This window comes from Zootermopsis nevadensis, unplaced genomic scaffold, assembly GCF_977971745.1.
Source record: "Zootermopsis nevadensis isolate Lab colony 2312 unplaced genomic scaffold, Znev_1.0 Znev_ptg000025l, whole genome shotgun sequence".
NCBI classification, from domain to species: domain Eukaryota; kingdom Metazoa; phylum Arthropoda; class Insecta; order Blattodea; family Termopsidae; genus Zootermopsis; species Zootermopsis nevadensis.
The window spans coordinates 4079793-4107347 of record NW_028259157.1 but is presented as its reverse complement, the minus strand read 5'-3'; the positions used below and the strand labels follow the sequence as shown (position 1 = coordinate 4107347).

General features: G+C 40.6%; 1 protein-coding gene across 16 annotated transcripts in view; it reads right to left on the bottom strand.

Annotated features, from left to right (window-relative positions):
* LOC110840060 (Calcium-independent receptor for alpha-latrotoxin) overlaps window positions 1-27555 on the bottom strand; it is a 450850-nt gene that overhangs the window by 29392 nt on the left and 393903 nt on the right. For all 16 annotated transcript variants that reach the window (XM_087356023.1, XM_022084785.2, XM_022084786.2 and 13 more), the window contains one exon: window positions 508-700. In XM_087356023.1, coding sequence (XP_087212149.1) covers window positions 508-700 — 193 coding nt within the window. The remainder of the gene's footprint in view (window positions 1-507; window positions 701-27555) is intronic.

The window sequence follows — 27555 nt, the reverse complement described above, 5'->3', positions numbered from 1 at the left end:
AAAAGCTAATGACTTTTATATTTAATTGACATGATTAATTAAATATATAAAATATTTATAAACTAAAAATAACGACAGCTTAAATCAACAGGAAATTGTAAATATGAACGTGGTCTCATGACCTACTAAATTTTTAAATTTACAGAATTACGAGGCATCGAAACTTGCTGCTTCGCGTTAAAGCTCGGAAGTGGCTTTCGTAACGAATGTATAATAGTTTAAATTTTGAGAATCAAGTAAACAGAAAGGACTGACCTTCCTAATTGTAATAAGAAAGTGCAAAAATCCAGAATAGTACAGGGTACAAAACGTCTGCCTCCAGTATTTGGTACAGCATCCGCCACACCGAAAAAGAAGTCTTAAAAAAAGATCCTCGTAAACGCGTGTAGTCAAAGTCGTACCGACGTAAACCGAAAACGCCCGTACTTTGAACACCACTAGTAAACCTAAAAGGAATGAGGGCAAAATTTGCTCCTAGTGAACACTTCGGGGGCCAACAGACGGTACCTGCTGTGAAGAACCCGCAGTGATTTTGGAGACATGCAGTTGACACTCCAGTCCGTGTTGCCGTGATCGTTGCAGATCGTGATCGAAAAGCGTCCGTAGTTGGCACGTATCAGGTGGATCAGCTCGCCATCATTGCACTCGATCTTCAAAGTCTTGCCCTCGCAGGCATACACTGTATCGTAGCGCGGTTGTTCTGCAACATAAAACAAACTCGGAGTGAGTGTGGTGCCATCGTGTGGCTTAAGGCACAAGTAGGCCTATACGGGCGAAACAAGAGCGTCAAATTGTGCAGCCTAAATAAACTTGTAATTATACTATTCTATGACACTGTATAAACTGATAATTAGCCTACAGGCCACATCAAATGACGGGCCAGAGTGACTAGAAATTAATAATTACAGAAGAACAACGATTTATGTTTGTAAAGCTCTGTTAAAATACAGAATTTGGCAACAGCCATCCGGCTTTAGTACCTTGTAAGAGGATGACAAATTTCGTAATGTTAAGTTAGGTTAAAAACTTAAAATTGGGGAGATGTGACAGATACAGAAATTGCTGCGGTCCATACTTCAAGACTCATCTGTCTGTATATAATAAGTGTCTGTTGGTGATCATTTCCTGTTAAGGGACGTTTGTTCCTTATGTCCACGAGGTGCGATCGGAAAGTTTCCAGACTGTGTCAATAGCGGGCGAACCGGAGCGATCGGAAAGTTTCCAGACTGTGTCAATAGAGGGCGAACCGGATGTAGTACGAGCTTCTGCCGCTATGGGGTGCGGCCTACATTCATAGTGAATCAGTGTGCCAGCCGGCATCATCGAATTAGCATTTGTTTCTTAGTTACGGGCGTTTTGGTAGTGCATTACACCGACCCTCCTGCGATTTCGGAATGGCGGATTTTCATGAACAAATCAAATTTTGCCAAAGACTCGCCAAAACGGCTACGGAAACCTATTAAATGCTAAAGCAAGCATTTGGGGAGTCCGCAATGGGTCGTGCACAAACTTTTGTGAGGCATTCACGTTTTAAAAATGGCCGAACCTCTGTCGATGATGACGAGCGTTCTGGACGACCATCTTCGAGCACAACGCCCGAAAATGTTACGAAGATTCGGCAGGCCATTCACGAAGATCGACGTCGTACCATCAACGACTTGTGCGACATTGGTGGGATAGGCTATGGGACCTGTCAGCTGATTCTAAAGGAAGAACTCCACATGCGACGCATCATGACAACGCGCCAGCGCACACCGCCCTCAAAGTTCGGCAGTTTTTGGCCTCAAACACCATGGCCGTCATCCCGCACCCTCCTTATTCGCCGTGTGACTTCTTCCTCTTCCCAAAGATGAAAATTCAGCTAAAGGGAAGGAGATTTGAGACGATAGAAGAGATTCAGGCAGAATCTCAGATGGTGCTTGACAGGCTGACAAAGAAAGATTTCCAGGGATGCTTCCAGGCTTGGCAGCGGCGCTGGGATCGTTGTGTTCACTCCCAGGGGAACTACTTCGAGGGTGATGGATGAATTTAATACCTGAGATAAGTGTACGGGTTTTTATAGGCGCAGTCTAGAAACTTTCCGATCGCACCTCGTATGTATGTATTCACTTATTCAGATTTCCCCCGTCATACTCGACAAGCAATTTACAGGTTTTTCTATAAAATACGGAGATAAGTAAAGGGGTCTTACCTCAAGGAATGCTATAAATACTTTTTGCCACGACTGATTAGATCGAAGCTAAAAGTACATAAGTGCCAGCGTCGATTATATCGATCCATCGTACCAGACATGGCGCCATTTTGAACTGTTACTTGCAACTAGTCTTGGTGGTATGGGTAAGAACGTTCAAATCAAAACGACACTTACAAGTTAATAAAACCCTCTCGGGCTGTCAGCCGTCCCAATTACCATGGATATGGAATCAGATGATGTGGGCGGAATGGTTCTCGAAACGTTTGTTTCTTTCGACTACCTGACGTGGCTGACGATTAGAGAGGATTTTATTGACTCAGGTCGTCGCGAAAGCTTCAATACTTCCTTTAACATTCAGAGTCTCGGTATGATGGCACTAAACAGCGAAGTAATACGGAATAGTTTGTCTTTGTATCATTACTACAATGTGTTGCAAATTTACATTTAAAAAATACACCAGGCACGCAATACTGTAATTTAAAAGGGTTGGTTCAATTAAATTCAACGCAGGTGAAAGCAACGAAACATAACCTGAATTCGGCCTCACATAAGCAAAGGGTGATGAAAAATTATTACGGACTCAGCAATACAAACATAGCTATGTTATACCTTAAGCACTGTATTCGTTTTGATGACAACACTTCAAGCTCTTTCCTCGTGGATGTGGGTCGCTTCAACCACAATTATAAATAATGCTCCAAACGCGAGCCACTACTAATTTGTGGGTGGTTGTGAACTCCTACGCATGAAATTATACCTGACACTGGTATGCATACTGTAGGCAGTTCAAATTTTGCTTTAGCTTCCGGTAATGGTGGTATTTCTATTGCAGACGGCAAAAACTCTTTGAAGCTACTCACTGTGGAATTTTCCAGAAACATACTGTACAAAAATATAGTTTTTGTAAATTTATTATTATCAACTGACACGTAGTTTTTATATTAATCTGTTAACATAAACATAATTACAAATGTATTTAATTATTTGCAGCCAATGTAAATACGCTGTCCGTAACTTGGACTACAAAACTGAAAATGTAAAAGAGGGTGGTTAAATATGCTTTGTAAGTTGCAATCAAATAACCACCAAGACCAGTCTTCAGATTGGAAGTTCGAAATCGAACGGGCCAAAGTGGCACGTAGCAAAGAAACGAGTACTTCCCGAACATATTAATCGGCCGAATAAATAAGTAAACAAGCAGAGTGGTCAGTCAAATGGCAGTGATAATTTCGTGGGAAATTGTTTTTGGTTCATAAAAATCGGGATGTTTAAAAATAAGACAACTATTCCGTTTCAAAATACGACTTCCGACACGTCGTTACGTGAGGTTAACTATGTTTGATAGCAATTTGTTTGGCCGTCAATGGATTGACGTTCTTTTCGACATTCATGTAGCTTAATCAAATCATTCAAAAGATGTTGCCGGGAGTCACAGACAAATATATTACAATCCCAAGGGAAATTATTTCAGATTCTGAGCGGCATTCATTCCATAATCCGTGTCTCTCTTTTTCTGGTCCGAACATCAAGAGACATGAATCAACATTTCTGTCTTCTGGGTTGTTGCGCTGTGTAGTCTGGTCGATGTCTACCAACGTTTCAGAGGTCATACTGCCTCCGTCATCAGGGCGATGAGTATGAAGATTTCTGTCTTCTGGGTTGTTGCGATGATTCGCCCTGATGACGGAGGCAGTATGGCCTCTGAAACGTTGGTAGACATCGACCAGACTACACAGCGCAACAACCCAGAAGACAGGAATCTTCATACTCACCGCTGCGAAAACCTCAAATCATACATAGACATGGATCAGTTTTACAAATTACTCCGATATGGAAGTACGAGGCGGTGATTACAGGAAGACGCAGTCTGGCTGCTTAATCCATCGGCCTGTGACGCACACGGGGCTGAGGAAAATGAAATGGATGTTCGGCGATGTGTGCATGAGTCACTAAACGGCCGAATTCGATGACGCGTCAGCACGTCACTGTGCACGAATGAGTGCATAAGCTAATGTATGGCAAACTCACACTTCCTTGTAATTTGAATTCCATTTTAAGGTTATTTTCACCCTGGAAAATGTTGCGCACGAATGGATTAATGACACCATTACCAAATGCTATATTTGGAGCAATACTGGCCTACAAAGTGGGAGGGAACGGGGTTCCCACCCACTCATCTCTCGAGAGTTAACGCTAATATTAACATTTACTCAACACTCTCAATCCAAGTTCTTGCGAGTAGCTTTAATACCAAGACATATCTGACATCACAGTAATATTGTTAATTCTGATTTAAGTACTTTTCTTCTCTGATGTACATTAGTAGCCGTAATGGATTTTGTCTGTTGGGTTGAGTAAACTAATTGTCTTCAGTGCTGGGTCCTCAAGAAACTCAAGCTTTTGGCAATATTACATTTCCATTAAAGTGATTGTTTCTGGAAAGGCGTCCTATCAGATAAAAGAGAAAAGAAAACCAGTCCCTCCTCGCCTAATATATTCACCAGATTGCCTGGCAAGGATGTTATCGTGGTTTTCCTCTGAACGTTCGACGAATGCCCGGATTAAAATAGCCTATGAAAAATCCCTCCTACATCATTCAAAGATCAACGGATGAGACGAAGAGTTATAACGTACTGCAAAGGACTGGGCTCACTGGCATCTTCGAAGTTACTGTTCCACTGTTCGCCTAGCACTGAAGAAAACCACGCAAAGTCGGGGTAGCCAATCTCAAGTACACCTGCGTGCTTCCCAAATGTGTCAATTCCGTTACCACGAAGATAACTTGCTCGATCATTTGGCCGTTAATGTCAGAGACTGCGTGCACAAAATAACATGTCTTACCACTTCCTGGACTCGGCCAACACGTCCAGGGAACATAAAACCACGGTAATTTCGCCATCAGAAGCATCACAACACAATCGAATTTCCCAATTGGCCTAACTAGGCTCTCCACTCGGCTTCCAGTAATATTACGATGTAATTAACATCGTCAAACGACTAATTGAATGAGAACATGCAATGCGTTCATCATGTAGCGTACGCCCTAAGGAGAGAAGGATGTGGTTTTAGAATACAGGTAATCATTTTATGGCGGCAAAGCCGGTTTCTTTAAAAAAAATTTAGCCAGGCTACTCGATGACTATTTTTTTTTAATATTTACATTATCCAAATGTAACAGAAATGATGAACAAGAAATACGCCTAATATTGTATGCGAGCGTCACATCGTGGATTTAGTAATGGTGTCTCCACACTACAAGAAGTACAATTTACAAATCAATACATTCATTTAATTTCACACTATTGGGAGATATAATATGTTGGTAGATGTTTGAAGAACGAAATGAGTTATTTTGGAATATCTAACTGTCTTTGAAACAATTCAACACTTTAACTGTGCCTTCAAAAGCCATGTTGTCCTTCATGCTAAAACTGGCACGCATCTGTCTCATTTTGAGTTTCTTCCTGATATGTTAAACCTGTCCTGCACATGTCAGAACTACGAAGCGATATTTGGACGTAACTGGCGGATTTGTAGTAAAGAAAAAAATAAAAAAATTTGCACGTCTGTCCAAGACTGATCATTTGAGGGCAGCATTACCGCTTCATTTAAAACTTCAAAAGATTAATGTGTATCACTCAATATTTACATTGCACCTGAGAATTCGTTCATCCAGTTTAAAATATTTTATATACATACCAGAAATAAAGAGCATAAATAAAACATGTATAAAACAATTTAAACAGAAAATGATAAGTAATCCCGTTTCCTTACGTACAAATTCATGAATTCTGAAACTCTCGTTTCCTTCTGACTAGAATCCTGCAACAGCTTGAAGTGCACCACTGGTCGACATCTTGAGGCCTGCGTACTTGATACAAAGAAATGTTTAGTATGCAAAGTAGCTACTTTCTTTTCAAGGCTCCATTTGTTCTGAGGAAGATGTAGGAGAAGAATAGAACAGAAATAAAGAAAGAAGGAAGATAATAATGAGAAACCCATCTTCATAAAGCCAAGAACAACACCCCAGGTCCCATTTATGACAACTCAACACGCCTTAGCCTATAATCATCCCTTAGACCTCAGAATGACACGTACATAAAAGAAAATAAAAATTAATTTACATATTTCAGTTTCTGGGGCTTAGAAGGGACACTTGGCAATAGAAGACTATGAAATGAATAAAATAGGCAGTTACGGAAATGTTTAATCTTGCTTTCATAATGAATGTTACTTACGAACCTCACTGTTGTTCAAAACTGCCTGAACTTTGAAGATGGCTGTCTTCCGAGAAGTTGTACTCTGTTGTAGGGTAGAAGTTTACCGAAGCCGCGCAGCGGCTAATTCATCACCCTGATAATGGAGGCAGCAAGCACCTCTAGAAAGTCAGGAAACTTATACCAGACTACACGGCGCGACATCCCAAAAGACATTCATCTTCATACTGGCTGCCGTGAGGCCCAGAAATCTCACTTGCTTGAACTTCAATTTTCACGCATTCCTTACGCCTACATGCCTATGTTACCGGTTGTAATTTTATCCTGTCTTTGGTAACGCGATATGAACATATACTTGGTTTCTCTGCGTTTATTTCTAGACAATCGCTCCATGTTTTCCCTCTTGTTACACACGCGCATATATCGTTTGTTTAACGACACAGGAACTACATAGCGTCATAACGCGGGTTATTAGAAATTGTGTGGAAGGGAGAGTTAGTTTGTCTGCTGGAACCGAGGAAAACACCAAAGTCTGCCTACTGTAGCTAGGTCATGCACGAATATTAAAGGCGGTATCCATTACACTGCGACGTTAGTTTGCTGGGTGTTCCTCACGCTTTAGCGCGAGCGAAGAACACCTTATGGGCCCGTCCATCCCTGCATCTCTGTTCGTCTACCGCATTTTTCCTAGGGGGTATGCAACCTGGATGATTATGAGTCACTGCTGCGTAACAAAGTGAACATGATGTTATTGATTTCCTGGCATTGGCTTTGCCGGGTTAAAAACCCTTTGCCTCTACCTTCCGAGGTTAGATGATCCAGGCCTCGAGAGGATCTGGACTGCCCTCGAGCGGGTTTGTAAACCACAAGGCTAGGCCGCTTTCAGGGCACCCCCAGGTAATGCCCCAACGCCTAATCCAAACCAAGATTATTTAACCCCTGGGCTTTACTACCCAGGCCCATAGTTGGTGACCCCAGCGATTTGCCCCATGGGCAACCTCTCCCCTACCTTGGCCACGAAGTTTGGGCAACCTATGCTTCCACTATTCTGGCTGCAATATTACTGCAAGAAAGACTGTTGCGGAACAATGGCCTTGGATCACATCAGTGCAACAGTAATCTACGTGATGTGGCGTGAAGGATACCTTTGGAATGACAGTGTACTAAAAAAAGCACACCTTTCCAACCTTGCTTCTTATATCCTGCTCTTTAAACCATCTGATTTATTGCACTTTTATAATAATGCTATTTTGTTTGAAATGTATTTTAGTAACATGTCTCGGAAATTAATTCCATCCCGATTTCATTGAGTTAGTTCTAATCCATTCCGACCAAAATTATACTTTATGATGGTAAACTAAAATCAATCTTTTTACCCACAAGAAATATCAGAGACAATTCCCGAAGGCTGGTACACAGGGCTGCCAACGAATCTAAAACCCCGGAAATATTTATACCTGAGTGAAGATTCTTTTTCATCTCTGATTTTGGAAGGTATCTTCTTTACTTCTAATAGGCCGCACGCCACTACGGCAGTCTAAATTAACGTTATTATGGAAAGCAGTGCATTAAAGCTATTCAAAATGGAGAAACCACAATGCGTCTGCAGTGAAAAATGAAACTATCATACGATTCAATGTGACTACGAGATAGCAACTCAGATTATCCGAGCAATACGTCACTTTCTTACTGGAAAAGGGCGGTGGGCAGATTGCCTATCTGCGAGAAGTGAGACAACGCACTGACCCCTTCTGGAGACATTCGCTGGACGCTCGACTTACCGCCTGCAGAGTGCAGTCGTTTGTTTTCATCAAAGGATCGCCCTGTAATTGAAAGTTAGTGCTTTTTGTGTTTTTAATGCGTGGGTTGGTGATATATTTATTTATTTAGAATTTGGTAGCTGGTTAATCCGAAGAAAGATCAAATAAATTTGTTGCATTTTTCTTAAAACATTCCCGCAATGCAGCGGGCATATACAGAAATACGGATTATTTAAGTGTCCAGTACGTAACCGCCGATACTAAGATTGTTCATGTTGAGCTGCAGAATTTCCAGAGTACCAAATTTCAGATACTTCTGTTAAAGAATTCTAAGCTAACACAAGACTTGCATATTGAATGCACTCGAAGCTTAAGTAAAGTTGCAGAAAGAAATAATATTAATAACAACCATAACAAGAAAGTGGTTTGTCAGATGAACGCGGTTTAGCGAATTAGACGGACGAAAACCGACATCAAAACCAGGAATCGAACTCCTAAATCCCCGCTGAAGCCTAGTTAATGTATATGCGTCATGGCTGAGTGGATATATGTATGTTCAATTAGGTCGCTAATGTAACGGAATGGACTAAAAGGCTTCTGAAATAATCGATACAAGTAAACAAACTTATAGTCTCATATTACTAGTTATAGGGCAAACAGGTTTGGTGGGAAATTGATACGTGTGTTAAAAATCAAGTTCCAAGCGTCGTTGGACCCTGCAGGTTAATTGGTAAGCGACAGATAAGAAATGACAGAATTCTAACGATGTAGCGGAGTCCTGACAACTGAAATAAATTGCAACAATTTACTTCTTAATTCTTACGACAGAGAAAAAAAGAAAGGAATGTGACAAAGTACTGGCCAATTCATTGACGAATATTTAAAATAACTATAAGCTACTACAGATAATTATTGTCTAGCGGTTAGAACGCTGGCCTTGTATTCCTGGAGTCTCGAATTCGATTCCCGGCGGTGCCCGAATTTATAACTTGTGTTGGGCAAGGCCGTGGTCTAGGCAACACGGAGTTTTCCTCCGGGGGCTTCCCCGGTTTCTCCGTGGCATCCCAACAATTACTCCATTCACACACAGAAGAAGGCAATGGCAAACCACTTCTGGATCATCTGCTAAGAACGTATATGAACAGGTCCCAGTCCCAGTCCGAGAAAAGGATGGAATTATCCTGTTCATATGGACCTGTCGTCAGACAGAACACTAAATAATAACACCGAAGAGATAAAACGTAGTAAGGAATGGCAGGAAAACCTTTGCCATTTTCACGATAGTGATCATTTCCTGAGCGCGTGATGATTGAGATGCAACGGGATCTTACTACGTTATGACTGAATGATTATTAATATTAATAATATTAATGATAAGTGAATAAAATCTTCTCGGGCAATCAGCCGCGGTAACCAGTTAACGCGGCTGATTGTCCGAGAAGATTTTATTAATTGTACTGGCCGCGAAATTCTCAAATCCTATAATTATAAGTGATTAGTGATGCGGGGGGGGGGGGGGGAGACAAGTGACATGCCTGAGGAAAACAAGCGGAGATACGAACGCGATCTGAATCAGCAGAACGAAGCCGTGGCCCATTTCACGTTTCTAACCTTCCACCTGAGAGCCCAATGGGCAGCAGAAATAGAAGTTGTGGCAATGAATGGTACTGCAATGGGTAAAGTTCTTGACGTACATTCGATAATTAAACCATTCGAATATCGGCCGAGTTGCTAGATATTTGTAAAATTCCTCAGTCTCGCCCTGTGAATGACTACACACAGGCTGCATCATTATTGCGTATTAATTGGTCTGCGTTACTTAACCTGTGCAGTCGAAACAGCGATGTGAAGAAACTTGTGAATCAACTCAGTTAATCTCTGAAGTTTGTTGCCTAAGATTTAGAAAGAAAAGATCATTTCAACAAATACTGAACCTTTTATCGACTACTTACTTATCTTCCGCGCTGCTGCTTACCAAAAAGTTTTCTCGAAAGTCTGACATGAAGTTAGTCACGGCAAACGATATCGTACAACTGAGATGGCCAAGTTCGTGTGTTCGAGGGTCGTTTCATACAGATTAAAATTTGTAACTGCATTAAGATGGCTGTCTTCTGGGGTTGAAACACCGTGCAGAAGTTTACAGGCGTTACAACCCAGAAGACTGCCATCTTCGTACTCGCTGCCATGAGAACCTCAAATCCTACATTGTAATTGCGGTGCTCGAATTTTAGTACAACACTAAAACCATGGATTTCGCGGGGTGGGGACGGGCGTAGTAGTATGATAGAAACAGAGCAGGATGTGTGCTGAAAATCTAACTTATGCCTGTCTACACACAACCACTGATAAGAATGATAACTTATCTCCTTTAAAACCCCTGCTTCATAAACTCACATATCCCACTGTTCCGAATCTACTGCTCATTTAATTTGATACCGGCTACGATAAAAAAATCTTCATTTTGCACGGCATTAAATGTATGATGACTGAATTTCTGTTAAGCTAGGGCAAATCACAACATTGCAGCAATATGAAGTGTTTTCGTGTGATGTTGATTTGGGACAAAACACACTGTAGGGTAGCATGTAGTTAATGTTGAGTAAATTAATACTGAAACATACAAGGTCTGATCTATCGGAACCCTGGACGCACCAAGCAGTGCGTGATGCTACACGTGACTGGGATGCACTTAAAAAACTCGGGCACCCAAAGTTCTCCTCAGAACGTCTTGTGTGCAGATTTCTGCAGTCCACAGGGAAGCACGCAACTATTTATGTCGAGGTTAAACGTCACGAACGGTCCAGCCGGCAACAGGAGAGGTGCAGTGGGGAGGCGGTTTAGCCATATAAAGTTAACATGGTTGCTACTAACGCTATTACGATGTTAAAATAACAACCGGCCCATTTTAATGTCTGTTACGCGTTAAAACTGAATAAGCTGTAAGCGATATGCAACCAACCTACAAAATTTGAGCCACTGCTACAACAAAATTAAGATTTCTTCTTCCTAATAAATATTCAGTGTAAACTTCCGCAGCTCAACGCATATAACATGTCGGTGGACTCTTCCAAATTATGAATATTTTAAAATATTTAGATGGCATAGATTAGACGCCCAGACCACACTTTCTTACAACGAAGTTCTCGTTTCAATCCTTGGACAATCCGTAAGAAGGATCTGAGGTTTTCACGGCGGTGAGTTTGAAGATGGCTGTCTTCTGGGTTGTATCGCCGTGTAGTCTGGTAGAAGTTTATTGGAGTTTCATAGGTCCTTGCTGCCTCCATCATCAGAATCGCCCTAATGAAGGAAATGTTTCCAACAAACGTATTTCAAAATGTGTCAGTGCACTGGCATACATTTTCTACAGTCACAATGTGGATATTTAAATTTTATTTTACTTTGTGCCCTACACTGTGTCGTATTAGTTTGGAGACGTAAACGGTAGGTACTGGAACCTACTACTTCCATCTTCAGAGCTTCTACCCTACGTGCACTCTCTGTAGACAAACGAGGACCTGACTAAATTAACACGATACAGAGGTTATTTATTAACTTGACATCTATAATTTTATGGCGATTGGTCCCTGGGTTATTTAACGATGTTGTACAACTGCAATGGTTACTTAGCGTCAAATAAGATGAAAGGGCGTTTATGTATGGAGGCTAAGGCTGTGAGGAAGCGGTCAATGCCCCCTCAAACCAATCACGATAATTGGTGTCAATACTGGGATACAAACTGAATACCCCTTAAAATACAAGCCAAACTTTTTGAGCAGAACGGATTTTCAAACCCCAGAGCGTTACTTCCCTTGAAAACTTGGAATTATAATCTATTGTGTAGAATGATTCTAATATTATAGGAGATCTTTAACACCTGTCTGGGAGAAAACATTTCAGGTCTCTGACTTCATTTTGCCTGTTTTACGAGATGGTTCCAAGTAAAAGAGATTCTTTGAAAGTGACAACGTAATAAGACCAATTCACCTTCTACAATAGTCAATATTTTCTTCAGGCTATCCGATACGAGAAAGGTGGAAATTTTATGAAACAGAAGAGTACAGAACTCGTAACAAACGATGATGATATGGCTGAAAAGTGAAAACGATATTCGCTGCCTATCCTATTGCAATTTTTTCAAGTAATTGAGTTTCTTAACCGAGACTAGTACAACTGAAAGGTTTAAAAGAGCTTAATCGGGTTAAGTTGCGCGTATGGTTACTGAATTTCTAGAGACACTAATAGTGACGGTTACAGATCTGCAGACAGCCTGTAAAAGACCTGCGTTGTAACGAAACCAGCTCTTAGCTTAATTACCAACTAATTACCATAAAACATTTAACACTAAGGCTATAGCAGTACAAGAAGATACCGAAAGAACGATTAGATTTCTTATAAACCAGAACAGAAATAACCAGGGGCAGAGACTTTACTCCAAACTATAATTATAACAGAAGACAGCGACTGAAGCTAGGGGGAACGATTTTAAAATAACAAAACTGTTACATCAGATGAGAGAACTTGGTGTATTTAACGATGTTTAGGAAACTGAATTGACCGGACTGCGAATGATAAACTGTGAACGATGCGGACAGAAGCGGTTATGGCTGGACGGTACAAGGAAAAACCACGAACACAATACAGAAAAGTGTTCACGGGACGGAAATGGAGCCCAGGAAATCTCGACTACAAGCACGATGCTAACTTTAACATCGTGATAACTGGCTTATTAATGCACCTGACTATTCTCGGCGGTTAAACCAATAATAAAACAGACACAATACATAGTAAGAAACTCACTCCTGGTACAGATATCATTCTACTGGTTGGTTCTATACAGGTGGCCACACAACAGCCCGCCATTACACCCTATGCTTAGATGAGTCCACTTCATGCCCGAGAAAACCATTTCTTTACAATACATTTTAATATTACCCTTTCATTTGCGTCTTGTCTCCCGAAGGTTCCATCAAAATTATGCATACAATTCATGTTTTTTTCATCAATAAGCCTCCTCCATGTCAGGCACATCACAATCCACTTGATTTAATCGTTCTATAAATATTAGAAATTACATTAAGGGGCGCAAATAATTAAAATTTTACACATTATAAATGGACTTTCTCGTGGAACTAATCCCTATATATGACCACATAAAACACATTTATGACGTAGGAACTTGCTAGTCCTACACCTTACACGCAAAGAATGTCCACTTCGTCCCCTCCCATATTTAATGAGTTAAATAAGAAGACACGAATGAAATAAAGCCGAATAGTTATTAATCACATTTAGAAAATGACTCAAAATTAACGAAGAGGAGACTTTATGTTTAAAAAAAGAGTGTAAATCTTCATTCCAATGAAGTTCGCATTAGATTCCACATACGTTCTTCGTTACTTTGCATATATAATATCCTCATGTCCACGTATATTACACACTACGCATATAATGCAACTGCAACTCAATTATTATAAAGTCGGCCACACTATACAGATAAGAAAGAAATTTTTTAATTAAATATTCACCGTAATGAAAAATCTTTCAATGAACAATTTTAGATTTTATGGAGGCAACTAACTGTTGTAAGATAGGTCCCTTCTTTTTAGAAATATATAAAAACTACGTTCCCACAGACCGTTCGGTTTTTGCAAGATAATTAAGCTTAAAATAACAAGAAAACGAAAGAAATTAATTACACATAGACCTTAAATTAAGAATCGTAACAGGAGTTGTACATGATATTCCATCACAATGATTCCTTTGAAACCGAAGCACATCTAGTATCTGAATTCAGTTCGTACCTCAAAGAAAACACAGCTCTTCATCATTACATCAATTTGTTAATGCCGTTTTAGAAAACCCTGTTTTCACCAAGAATCATAAATATAAAATGCACAGTTACTAACTGTTAATCAGGCAGTACATACAGTTACCGCAGGGTATTAAAGAGTTAGAATCAAAGTAGAATTTCTTGAATAGACGCTAGGGTTGCGTCACGTCGGTTCATGTATATATGATTCAAAAAGAGACTATGACAAATTTCGGAAGTTGTAGTTATGACTTAAGGCCTGGGACTAGTGGCTACAATGACGTAGCTTGGGGGGGGGGGGGGGGGCTGCCTGGACGACGAGAAACCTGAGAATTTGCATTTTGATAGCCTATAAATCGCAGTCGGGTACGCCGACACCTGGAAATGACATCTGTAGGGCGGTCTCGGTACCGACACCTCCTGGCCACCCCCCCTTCACACACACATATGAAAACATGGCATGTGTATGAATGAGGTAGCTTCCTTCACAAAAATTTAATATAAGAAAACTTGAATCCTTATGTATTGTAAAGCCTGTAGAAGTAGGTTCATATGAAAAGGGTATCCGATCATAAAGGCGTCTGAAGATGCCTTCTTCTTATCTCGGCGGCACACAATCATGACGTATTGGGAAGGAAACTAATTTAACAAAATAGTCCCATCAGACTGCCGCTCAGTCAATACAGTGACTAGACACAATTCTGGACCCACTTAGCCTCCAATCCAGTGGATGCAAGGGATTGTTTCCCCGGGGTAAAGCGAACGGAACGTGAAGCTAGCCATTCGCCTGCATCTTGTCCAATTGATATTTACAGCTGCTCACAGGAGGTGCACATATTTCATGAACAGCCTTCTGGCATAAAGACCCGGACATCCAACGTTACTCACAACGAATACAGTAAGAAAGAAGCTTTCCAATGTTACCTATAAAAATTGCCTCAAATATTCCATAGTGTCATCTCACGTTATCAGTGACTGGCTATGTGTTTGGACGACTGGAGTTCGATTCCCATCAGGGGCAGGGCCAACGCGTCTAGACTGGTTCTGGGGCCAATCCAGCCGGGGGCTCTTGCTCAGAGTTAAAGCAACTGGCCTCAATCTACTGTCGAGATTAAGAACAAGTGAAACAATACCTCCACTCGCCTAAACGTCTTCATGGCGTAAAACTGAACACAGCACATGGACGACCACCATTTTGTAATGTTACAAATCTTCTGCAATCAGCATGGAGTAAGCTACTACTGAAAGCAATGGACGTTGGGTTCAAATAAACATGAAATAAAGAATTTTCTTGGATGCTGGGCCGTGTAGTCTGGTAGAAATTAACCGACGATTCAGGGGTGCCTACTGCCCTGATGATGAAGGAGATAAGTACCTCTAAACCGCAAGTCAATTTCTATCAGACTACAAGGTGCAACATCACAGAAGACAGTCATCTGCATAGACGTCGCTGTGAGAACTCTGAAATGATTTCAGAGATCCAAAATAACAGTGGTCGTTCAAGGCACTACACTAGTACTGGGGTTCGCGTTTTCCCATGTTATGTTAATAATGGCGGACGCCTTACAACGAGCTACCGTCCGTTAAGTTCTTAAAAAAACAGGAACACTTCTAATCCAATGTGATAAAATTATTTTTGGGAAAAGGCTAAAATCAAATCAAAAATTTCAACTCTGTTCCTACATAGGCCTAAGCTTGTCAGAAAAGGATAGATTGTCATAATACTCACTAGCAGACGCACGCTTATAATATGCCCTTACATAAATATCAAGCATAAATTAATACATCGATTAGTTAATTAACCATATCAAAAAAATTATCACCTGGTATTATTTTACGCAAAAATGTCTTAATAATATTATATAATTTTGAAATCATACGTTAGAAACCAATTCACTTGACGCCAGTTTTGTTCTCAACTCACAAGTTCGTACGATTTCTGGGTTTCCAGTGTTCAATACATAATGCACAAAGCACAAAGGTAGCGAAATACACAACGGTATGACATTCATACAGTTTCATAAATACTATTCAGTTAACGTGTAGGTACAGTATGAACGTCAACATCTGCATCATGGGCGAACAAACAAGGTTCGGCTTTAAGGTGTTCAAAGAAAATACCTTTATCCCTCGGGGTTCCATTTAACAAATTTGGCCTCCTGCCTTACATTTGGCAACGATCATAATGTACAATAAACTACTACGAACCAAAGTAATAATGAACAAATATCAACAATTCTGATAAAAAGCTGATAAGCAATAATAATCTATAAATATTAAACAGAATTATTCCATAAGATGGCTGCCTTCTGTGTTGTAGCACCGTGTAGTTTGGTAGAAGTATGCCAACGTTTCAGAGGCCCTGGAGGCAGCAAAAACCTCTGAAACGTTGGTAAACGTCTACCACATTACACAAGGGCTACCACCCAGGAAATAGCCATCTTCGTACACACCTCAAACCTTCCTAGAATTATTCCTTTTTGATTGTGCTATTACGCTTCAGAAATTAATGCTATCAGGCGTCATGAAGCCGAGTTATGTAAGTAGGCAGCATCATTTTAGTCCATTACATTGCTAACGCACAATTCCCTGCTATTAGCTGGCTGAATTTTAAGCAGCACTTAGTCTAATAGAAAACAAAAAAATAGCAACTCTTGCAATAATCCCCCTCCCATCATCAAAAACTTTTTGGACTGGAGAAGCTAACGAGGGAACGCGCAATTACAATTACAAAGTTACATTTTAAAAGATGGCTTCATTTTTGGTTCAGCTTTTCAAACGAAACTGTAGAGGCGAAGTGTATTCTAAAACGTAGGGCAGATATTTTCCAGATGCGACACTCATTAGTCACGATTACACATTGCAGATACAACTCTACAGCTGCAGTGTTTATCATATTACAAATATCACACTGCGTAGTCCAATATGCTTCCTTGCATTTCATAAAATATTAACTACGTCAAAAAATATGTTATTATGAGAGTCTTAGATTTTCACGAGATACACAGCGCGTCCACTGACAAAGTTAAACGCAACTGCCACTTCCCGGCTCTTGGCAAGAACTGTATGATTCACCGACAATAGGTAGCAGCGATTACCGCTAAAATTATTCACACAACTATACAGCTACGTCTTACATCGTGTTAAGGACTAGTTATTGTTGTGTGTGGGAGTACGGATCGATACACTGTTGAACACTGTTTTTTCCTGTATTAATGATATGAGAAATGTTATGCTAGAAGGTTTAGAAGAAAATTTCGTGTATATTGAGTCACTTCTGGATAAGAAACTTGCTAAGAAACGCTCTGTGCTTATTTATTATTTAGTGTTCTGTCTGACGACAGGTCCATATGAACAGGATCCTTCCATCCTTTTCTCGGACTGGGACCTGTTCATATACGTTCTTGGCAGATGATCCAGAAGTGGTTTGCCATTGCCTTCTTCTGTGTGTATGGAGTATGTAGTAATTGTTGGGATGCCACGGAGAAACCGGGGAAGCCCCAGGAGGAAAACTCCGTGTTGCCTAGACCACGGCCTTGCCCAACACAAGTTATAAATTCGGGCACCGCCGGGAATCGAACCCGAGACCCCAGGATTACAAGGCCAGCGTTCTAGCCGCTAGACCACCGTGGCAGTTGCTCTGTGCTTACTGAAGAAAAATTAAAAGGGGGCAGGATATAAAAACGTCAAAGCGACCGATAAATTTCAAACTTCGGCTGTACAAGGAGACTGCAGTTCACGCCTTGCAACCACGTCTAGCAGGATTAATTTCTGCAACTCCGTTTTTGCAGTCAGTTCATGACGACGAAGTTGGCACTAATTTTATTTCTGTTATTTGCCGATGAAGCCTGGTTTTTCCTGTACGAACATATTTCATTCCTAAATAATCGGTACTGCAGTTCAATGCACGAAGTTACTATTCATGACGTATTTCAGCCTATCTAAACGATATAGGAAGAGGGTGTTGTAAGGAGCCAGCGTTTTCAGAACACTTACAGGAAAGTTTTTTTTTCATGGTGCAATAATTGAATAGTATCGGGAAAGTCTTGTAGCGCTTGGCAGTGAGTCATACAATTCCTGCCGGAAGCCAGGAAGTGATATTTACGTTTAACTTTGTCAGTGGACGCACTATAAATTATATGTTTTGAAATGTCACGGAACTTTAAAAGCAATGTCACCGGTTTATTTAGTAATTGCCGAGATGGAACGGAAATGCAGACGCAACCTCACAAATCGCCCTCATGATGGAAGCAGCAAGGACCTCAGTAAATTTCTACTAGACCACACGGCGCAAGAACCCAGAAACACTTAAAATCCACACATTTTGGGGCGCCCACCTCCGTCAAGATACCAACAACAAAGAAACAAGTCAACGAACAGAATTAATTTTGGAGCCAGTGGAAAAGTCGTGTAGTTATGATCCAACGACTTACGTAAGCCACAAATACACTTCCTAGCCCACTTGGGAATATCGAACCTAGAAACTAGGGGTATTATTTTGACCATTTCCATCGGTCAGTAAGTCTACGAGCACAAATGAAATTTATAGGCCTCTGAAGAACGCGTACGTTCAGCAAGTAAACCGTGAAACACTCGTTAGCTAAGAGTCCTGTTCCTTTACTCTCTTTTCAGCTTCTTCAGAGAGTTTTTGAAAAGCTGAGCGAACGAGTCATCCAAATAAAATGAAAGTAAATAAGGCGTGACTCTTGTTAGGTTTCGTTCCTTAAAACCAGGTCAATGGCACCTGTGGGCCTTCCAGCTCGTGCCCCTTCGTTTCAAGCTGGAATACGAAAACACACTAACAAACGGAATCTGTCTGCATAATAACCAGGTGTTGGTTGGTGATCATTTGCATTTGTTAAGGGATTTTGGGCCTTATGGAATAATATTCTTGAATATGTCTGCTGTCACAACCGTTGTCATAGTAATGCTGTTAGGTGATTTTGGGCCTTACGAGATGACACTTAAGACTCCGTGTTTTTACTACTTTAGGGTTTCCCGACATTACTGAGGGAACAATTAGTAGCAAATTAAAATATTTAATGCTTCCCGAGATGTTTTCATGCCCAATTTCATACTTAAAGTTCAAATGCACTTCCAACTGGGAGGAATCATGTGAATGATGTCGACTGTACACTGAAACAATCGTGGCGTATCTTAAGGTGTCGTTCCTACATTCGCACACGGGAGAAATTTCATCACGACATCCAGCACTCTGATTCAAAATCGAACCAAGGACCTCCAGAATACGGGACAGTAATACTAGCTACAGGATCACGATGAGCTATGCTTGGTCCTCTCAACGCACTTGGTGATACAGGACGATCGAAAAGTCACGCAACCCATTCCTGACGCATGTCACATTTGTCAAAAACGAATTATATTGAAATCAAAAGAAAAAAGTTACATTAAGTATAGGAAACGTCAACAGCGTCCAACGATGCATGCATTCACTCTTTTCCTCATGTTTAATTTCATCCAGTGAATAGTTCCTATGTCACAGATAATGTTCACCAGATGAAATACTGTCAATTTGTTGTCACAGGATAATCGGGAAACGTATTCCTAAACTCATTTTGGCGCGTAAAGCAGGCCGCTATACCAGGCAGTGTTCGAGAATGAATACTCCATGTACTTGTGAAAAAGACATCCCTGCACTTCGACTGCAAGACAACTGATAGACAGGCGCGAGCAGGTCACAACATGTCGTGACCTGGTGGGCTTTGTAGTCACAGCTAAGTGTTTAATAATCAAATCGATTTGTGTTGAATTACAACCACCAATAAATACTTTAACATGGGTTGTGTGAATTTTCTATCATCCTGTAGTATACTCTACATTTCTGTTGCCACCTGTATGCAGATAAAGAATATTATGAACTTGACATTGTACTGAACGATTACTATCCATCGGGGGTAGGAAGTTACACGCGTAAGCGCTCCATAGAAAACGAAATCTAAATAGGAATGATAAAAGTTAGACTCGACCCGCAACCTACAAGGCCCACGCAACTAGCAAAGTACTGAGAAAAGTCCACTGAGACTGGGAGGGTAAGTGGGAACTCGTCAAAGTTCAGAGTTCTTTCGGCGGCGTGTTAAAAAACTGAAAAGTCCGTAGGAAGAACGCAAAACAAAATCACATGGCTGCTTCACCCTCCACTGCAGCTCGCAGAATACAACTGACAGAAGAAAGCCTACAAATAATCCATAATAAGGATTCATTTGCAGCAAGCAACCCTATTAAAGATGAAACGGATATTTCTATATTCAACCGCACCCCACATGTTTCTTTCAGTCCCACCACAAAAGCCCCGCGTTGGACGCCGTATCCAGTGACTTTTCATTAGTTCGAAGCATCATCGTTCGCCATATGCCGTCAATGCCGGGAAGCGCCACAAATTCTACCCGACATTCCAAATTACTCTAGCATGACGCATTCAACGCGCCATCCTACGAGATGATGCGATAAAATTTAGCGAGTTTTCCAGACTGCTACATAATGTGAAAAACTACTATCAATAATACCTATTCGTTCTTATCGTCCCGTAGTTAACATCCGTCTTTTTACGGCAGAACTCAATGCTACGGAGTTCCGATATTCACTTGGCCAAGTAATTCGGTGTTTCATCTCTGCCAACACAGAAGTCCAGAACTGGACTCTATACCACCTCAAAATTACCTTGCGTTGCTCGGAAGTCAAGCGAAACTTCGCCATTTTGTATCACGATCTGAATCATGCGTGAGGGATTAAAGTTTTTAAATACGACCAACACCATCTGTTACGCGCATGCCACACTTTAAATTCGAGTTCCACTATGAATACGTTAACAGATATTCTTTATTAAAATATGTATACATGAAAAAATACGTATGTTTTTCTTTGGGGTTACATATGGAACCACCCCGTTACGAAGTAGTTACCGCTACTTTTAACACTGGTGTTCCAAGTTCTAAAAGGAATTCACGTAAGCCTGCACTGAATGTTGGTGGGCAAGTCACTCGGGTTATCACATTCATCCCTCTTCAAGTGGTGCGTAGTGATAGATGCCAGTGGCCCTCATATTTCATTCTGAAACAAGCTCAGCGAGAGAGAGAGAGAGAGTATATGGAACAGCGTGAAGCGAGATTCGGGATGGAATGTAAGAGGGTTGAGTAGACACACAGAAAGGCTAAATTCGGGTGCAAGTCATAAAGAGAGAATAAAATAATGAGAGTGGAATGCGAAAAGTAATACAGGTCTATGACTCAGTACTTACATGGAGACTAATGGAGACAATGCGAAGGGAAATATCGAACATTATACCAATGTTCGATTCGAAATACGGAGTAATGGGTGTGTGGGGAGGGATAATAGGGGAAATGAATATTATGGAGTTTTTCCATTGCGCATATGCAGGATGAGTCACAATTAGGTCCCGATATGAACAAATTATAACTCTTAAATGAAATTCCGACAGTCGTACTGAGCACAAATATGATGTGCTTCGTATCAAACCCAAGTTTTGTTAATTCCAGTTACGGTTTCTTTAAATCAAGATCTAATTATAGCTCATTCTGTAGTATATTTCTATTCTCTGGAGAGAGAAAAACCACGCTGGAAATCCCAGCACTGAATTTTGGCGAGGCAATGACTTATGTAAATACCGCGCTCCCGAAATCCTAGGTCGGTATGACGAAAAGGTTAATGGCCCACTGTGTACTAATGGCAGGACTGACTCCTGGGCGCAAGAAGGACGAATGGAGGTTTATCCAATGAGCACATTCAAGGAATTATCCCCGTTGTACAGGAAATGCGGTGTCCTGGGAGAAATTCGTCTGTCCGACGTTGGTCTTCTGAGTGAGCACTGACGCCACGTGAACTTGTAGGGCGATGTCAACGTTCCGGAGGAATATACGAACTACTTCGATCTTGACGGAACTAATAGAGATAGTACTTTCATCTGAAATGTTGGCAATTCAGTGTTACAACCCAAAATATCAATATCAGGATCTTCAACGTCACGAAAACCTCAAATATGAAGGCACGAACAAGTCCTTGGCCCTTCCTCCCCCTTACCAAATACGAAATCCGTGGCTCAGAAACATCTACTTACGCTCTGTACACCCCTGGTGTTTGATAACACGCCGTCGTTGTGAGAAAATGTAAAATCAGTTATTATAAATTGAGTTGATGTTTAAGCTCGTCTTTTGTTTTTAGCCGGCCGAACAATCCGGTATTTTCTGTTACGTGACCGTCCTTCGGCCCAATTTAGGGCGGATCATAATCTGGTATCTATATACAATTTATTTTACAAGTGTTGCAGTAAGGATACAACCAGAATGCTATGAAATAGATTAACAATTATGAATCTCTTCACCGTGTAACTTTCCCCGAGTCCTTAGTTACGTCAACTCCAAATACTTCCTAAGCATACAGCGACTCTTTTTTATTTACCTTATGACAGTTTAAATACGGCAAAAAAGAAGAAAAAAGGAAAGAAAATCGAAATGCAAGCCACAACTAATTTCCCGATTAAAATGCCTTTACTGTCCGTTACTACGACACTGCAGGCACCCGACACGATAAAAAGGAGCAGGAGGAGGGCTCGTTGGTCAATAGCATCGCTGCTGGTGAAGGAGAGAGAGGGGGGACTCGAAACTTCCTTGGAAGACCCGCACGGACGACCCTAACCGAATATGCATCACGATCGTTTCACTCCACGAACTTCTTTCTTGCTTTCAGGTATGTTTTTCCTTTCGTGCCTCTTCTATTTTTGTACCTCGCCTTTCCTTCCTTGTTTTCTGTGCCATTTTCTTTTGCAATGCAAAAGACTTTTACACGGTCTTTCCAGTGATGCATGAAAATTCAGTTGGGAGAACGAAGGTGCCGGTAGGTGTCTGACCCGGAAGCTACAAGAGAAATACACAACATTTACACATGAGTAGGTGTCGCCCGTTAAACACATCTGTAGGTGTGGGCAATGGGAATGGAGGAATTGGTGTAGAACTTCCTTCCCGATGCCTGCCTACACAAAGCCACCTTCTTCAGAGACTTAACAGGCCGCTATAGTGTAATATCAAATGCTCAATAAATATTGCGCAAATATGTTTTTATAATAGCGACTTCTACGGATAACCACGCTCGAAAACGGGTGCCAGAAGGGCATGGTTAGGTATTCTGGCGTTAACTGTTGGTGCTAAAAAAAGATAAGAAAATGTGGATGAAAAAGGCCATTCCCGCTAAGCAAACACTTCCTGATTTTCTTTTTGCAACTAGGCAAGCATTTCAACATCTGAAATTTAACACCACAGCGGTACTTGAAACAATGAGCGGAACACCCCTGTTCTCTTGATGTGCCCGCCATGATGAGACTTACAACCGATGAGATGATGCAAAATATTCCCATTCGACAATGAGAAAAAAACTTATGCAAGTCTATTTTCACTATATATTTCAAACTCATCAGCGTTTCTTCAGCCATTTTGCAAATCTTAAACACTGCTACTACTTCACTAATTTTAACTGCGCAAATCCAAATATTCTACAATTAATAATGATTGTGTAGGTGCGCCTTTACAGGTCCTCGTCCTTATTTGACAGGGATCTGCAGTAATAATAAGCCTTATTAAGCAAGCATCACGCTGTGCTGTTCACTAACATTATCGTCTTCGGATGGGTACGACCGCGCTGAGAGGTTAAGAGTATTCGCGAAGACATCTGGCGCCAAAATCGGCGCGTGGAAAGTCTCCAATTCGCATTCGCCTGATAAGACTGAGAAAAACCATAAATTAGTGTGTCATGCATTCTAAATTAATCTGTTCGAATCTATATTTAAAGTCCTTTATGTTTTCTTCAAAACGTCAAAGTTAAATTGTGAGTAGCTGGTTATAAGGTTACGTTGGACGTTATACCAGCTGAGCAGCAAATTATGTATGGCAGGATTATAATTGAGAAGGCAGATATATTGAAAGAAGCAAGAATGAGAAATGTTTCAACTGTGAACTACGAGTCAATGGCGATGCCTACTATTATGCGTTCTTTGCATATGGGGAGTTCAATGAAATTTTGAATTCGATGTCCACACTAAAAGTTGTCTGCAAATTTAACCTAATATCTTTCGGCTTCTCTACAACCCAAACTGGTTCCTAAGATCTCTCTACAAAATTCCACAGTGACATAAAACATATATCCCACTCAGATAGATTATTAAGGACAGCTTCCGCTGTGATGGATATTTAAATACAGAAAACTGCAGTGTGAGTAGCTCTACAAGAAAATGTTACATAAGGCATAAAAACCAGAAAAGAACTAATTTCGAAAATATGTTGCCTATATCTTAAAAAAAACAATGTACAATAAAAATGTAAACCAAAAGTCAAATACAATACTTTTGTTAGTCCAGTACAAAACTCGCACTGCAGTTTCGCAGCTTCTGGGTGGTACTAATTCCAGACGGCGGGCGAGCACCTATTTGGCCAAGTTCGTTTTTTCTAACAACCTCAACACAACCGTTTCACAACTACTCAGAAATGAGACCACCAATCTCGCCAAGAATGACCCGACTTCTAATCCATTTTTTATCGGCCGGGCACAAACTCAAGATTGTTTCCATATCTAGCGCTGAAGTTTAAACTAACACATGCCTTCTCATACCATTAAAAGCAAAAGGACTCTTCATCATCCATCACGAAGTTTACAAAGAAATTTCTTTTCCTTCGAATGCTTAAATATCTATGAAGACGTCAGAAGAAATTACACAATTCAGAGATATATTTATATGCAAACGGCGTAACCACATACGAAATTTGCAAAAATGCAGGGGATGTGTAATGTCCCGTCACGGGATCTTCATGTAAAGAATTTATTCTTATTTATTATTTCCTCAAATGACTGCACTCCGGTTGCTATTTTTAAAATCCAGTGACACGGAGAATCGACCCACATTCCTTCACTACTAATGATTCATCTCAAAAACGCCATTTTGTATGATATCATTGAAGCAATATACACGGAATGATTCCCATATGTAAAATGGAAAAGCCCGACAGAGACGCCCACTCTCTGTGATAAACATGGCTGCTGTCGCAATGACTAATTTAATTTCAGTTCACAAGATGGCAGAGTAGATCAAATCAGGTTATGTTGCTACCTACGAACAACTATGGTATTTGCGAGGATATAGCTAGCAATAAACGTAATCTATAAACAGAAAACAATTTCCCATTTTCAACGTTTGTATCAATTGAATGTCTTCGGCAACTGTTCTATGTTTGCTGGTTGAAAGTTTTCAGATTTAAGGATGACTAAGTTCACTTACCAAATCAGAGAAGTTGATAAATTGTTTCCTTTCTACCAGTTTAACCCTGTTCACATCATCAAAACCTAATAGTCACTTTACAATAATTAGGCACTAAAATTTGTTTATAATTTCTTTCTCCTTAATTTCATCTCTGAAGGCAAAGCATATTCTTTAAACTGCATGAGTGGTATCGTCATGTGAGTGTCGAAGATTTTGGTTTGCAGCAAGTTCTCTTTAACTGATAGGTTATTCTGTAAGAGATGAGGTTACAGGTTCAACTCCCCTTGAAATAACTGGAACAAGGCAAGACGTGAACTTCGTTATTAAAGGAATTGAGAAGACTGAGAAGAATGCAGAAGGACAATATTAAAAATGGATTTCTGTGAATGGGAAGAGGATAGTACTGGAGATTGCAGTCTTCTGGGTTATTGCGCCCTGATGATGGAGGTAGAAAATACCTCTGAAACGTCGGTAAACTTCTACCAGACTACACGGCGCAACAACGAGAAGACAGCAATCTTCAGACTCACCGCCGTGAAAACCTAAAATCCTACAGGATAGTACTCGCTACGAAATCTACGGCTAAGCTAATAGGAAATTACATGCAGTTTCACTTAAAAGCACCCTTCATTAATTCAGTTTGAGACTTACTACAAAGTATAACTGTACTCCACTGTCTGCAAAAAACGGCTGCACATTTCCAAATCCCGAATTAAAGGATTCCATTATCCTTCATTCGATGTTACAGCATATCCAAGATAGCTGAGACTTACCTGAAACAAAATAAAATAAATGTTAGCAACGAGGAATTCAGGCAATCAGCATCACACAGTTATTCGATACATAAATGCTGGGAGTTTATGACCTCATGTGCCTTACGCTATTTGCTAGGAATGTCATGTCGCTGACGATAACAGACCGTAATGCATATTCAGTTATAAAAGAAACTTCCTGTACATCAGTTCTGATGATTCATGCTGAAATCATGGACTAATATATTGTATTAACAAACTGCTGTCATTGCAAAACGTCCAGTCCTAGACAACAAAATGCAGATTTAACAGAAGCGTGGTCTAAAACATTAACAGACTCATGCGAGAAAGCTTTACACGGCGGTCAGGAATGTGATGCCTTCTCTTCCTCCAAACCTATATAACCCCCCTCCTGGCATAGCCAATCCAGTCCTGAAGATGGAGACCGTATGTTTCTCCGAAACGTTAACTACTGACGACTCCAAAGCACAGAATGTCACCGCCATGCACAGTATTTGGCCCCCTCACACCTTGATTTTAGGGTTCGATCCGCGTCCGGCTGTAGATTTTGTCAGTAGCTTTCGTGCAATTTTGTGCATGTAGAGACGTTAAGGCAAGCTGATTCTGTCAGTCTAAGCAAGGAAGGAACCGTATGGATCAGGCCGTTGAACCACAGAGAAATAAGAAGAAGGCATACAACCAGAATGCATGTTTAGAAACGTGTTTTCATCATGTCACTTAACAAATTGAAGTACATTTTTAGAGAAGTTCTGACCAACTACGTGGCAAAGAATCTCTCCTGAACCGCTTTCAGCTATCCAGATGTTCAAGCAAATCCCTGCTTTCTATGGAACTTGAAGTTTCATCACAATATTTACAATGTAACATCGTAATTCAGTAGCAGAACTAATTTTATGTAAATTAAAGTACACGAGAAACTAAAAAATCAACACCCAAATTAAATGCCGTTTAACGAAAATGAATTTGCCAAAAAGAAAAAGAGAATGTAACATGTTATGAATCAGCGTTGTGGCCCCGTGCAATGCCTTTATAAAAGACAACAAATCTTAAATCTCGGCCCGGAGACCAGCTATCCTAAGCTTCGTCGTATTTTTCTCTGTCCCGCCAGGAAAACGCCGTGATAGTACCTTAAATTAGACCACGGCCGCTTCCTACCACATACTTTCCAATTCATTATTCACAATCAACCTCTCATTCGACGAACTGTAAATAAATACTTATACGTCTACGCCACGATGCACAAAGCAACTATAATTATTCGGCAAATAGCCGATTACTGGCTTACTTAACGGCGCCTAGGTCATTAGAGTTGAAGAGCAGAATTATTTATGAACAGTGGGTTAATAGGATGTTGAAACAAGCTATCGTGGCATATTTTAAAGTATCATCCTTGTATGAAAGGGCTGAGGAAACTGGAGAAAACATCAAGAGTATACCCTGCTTCGGACCTTCCAAATGCGGGGTCTTAACCACTCAACTTCGGTACATAACTCAGCTGGTGAGTGGATTAACTGGTTACTGATT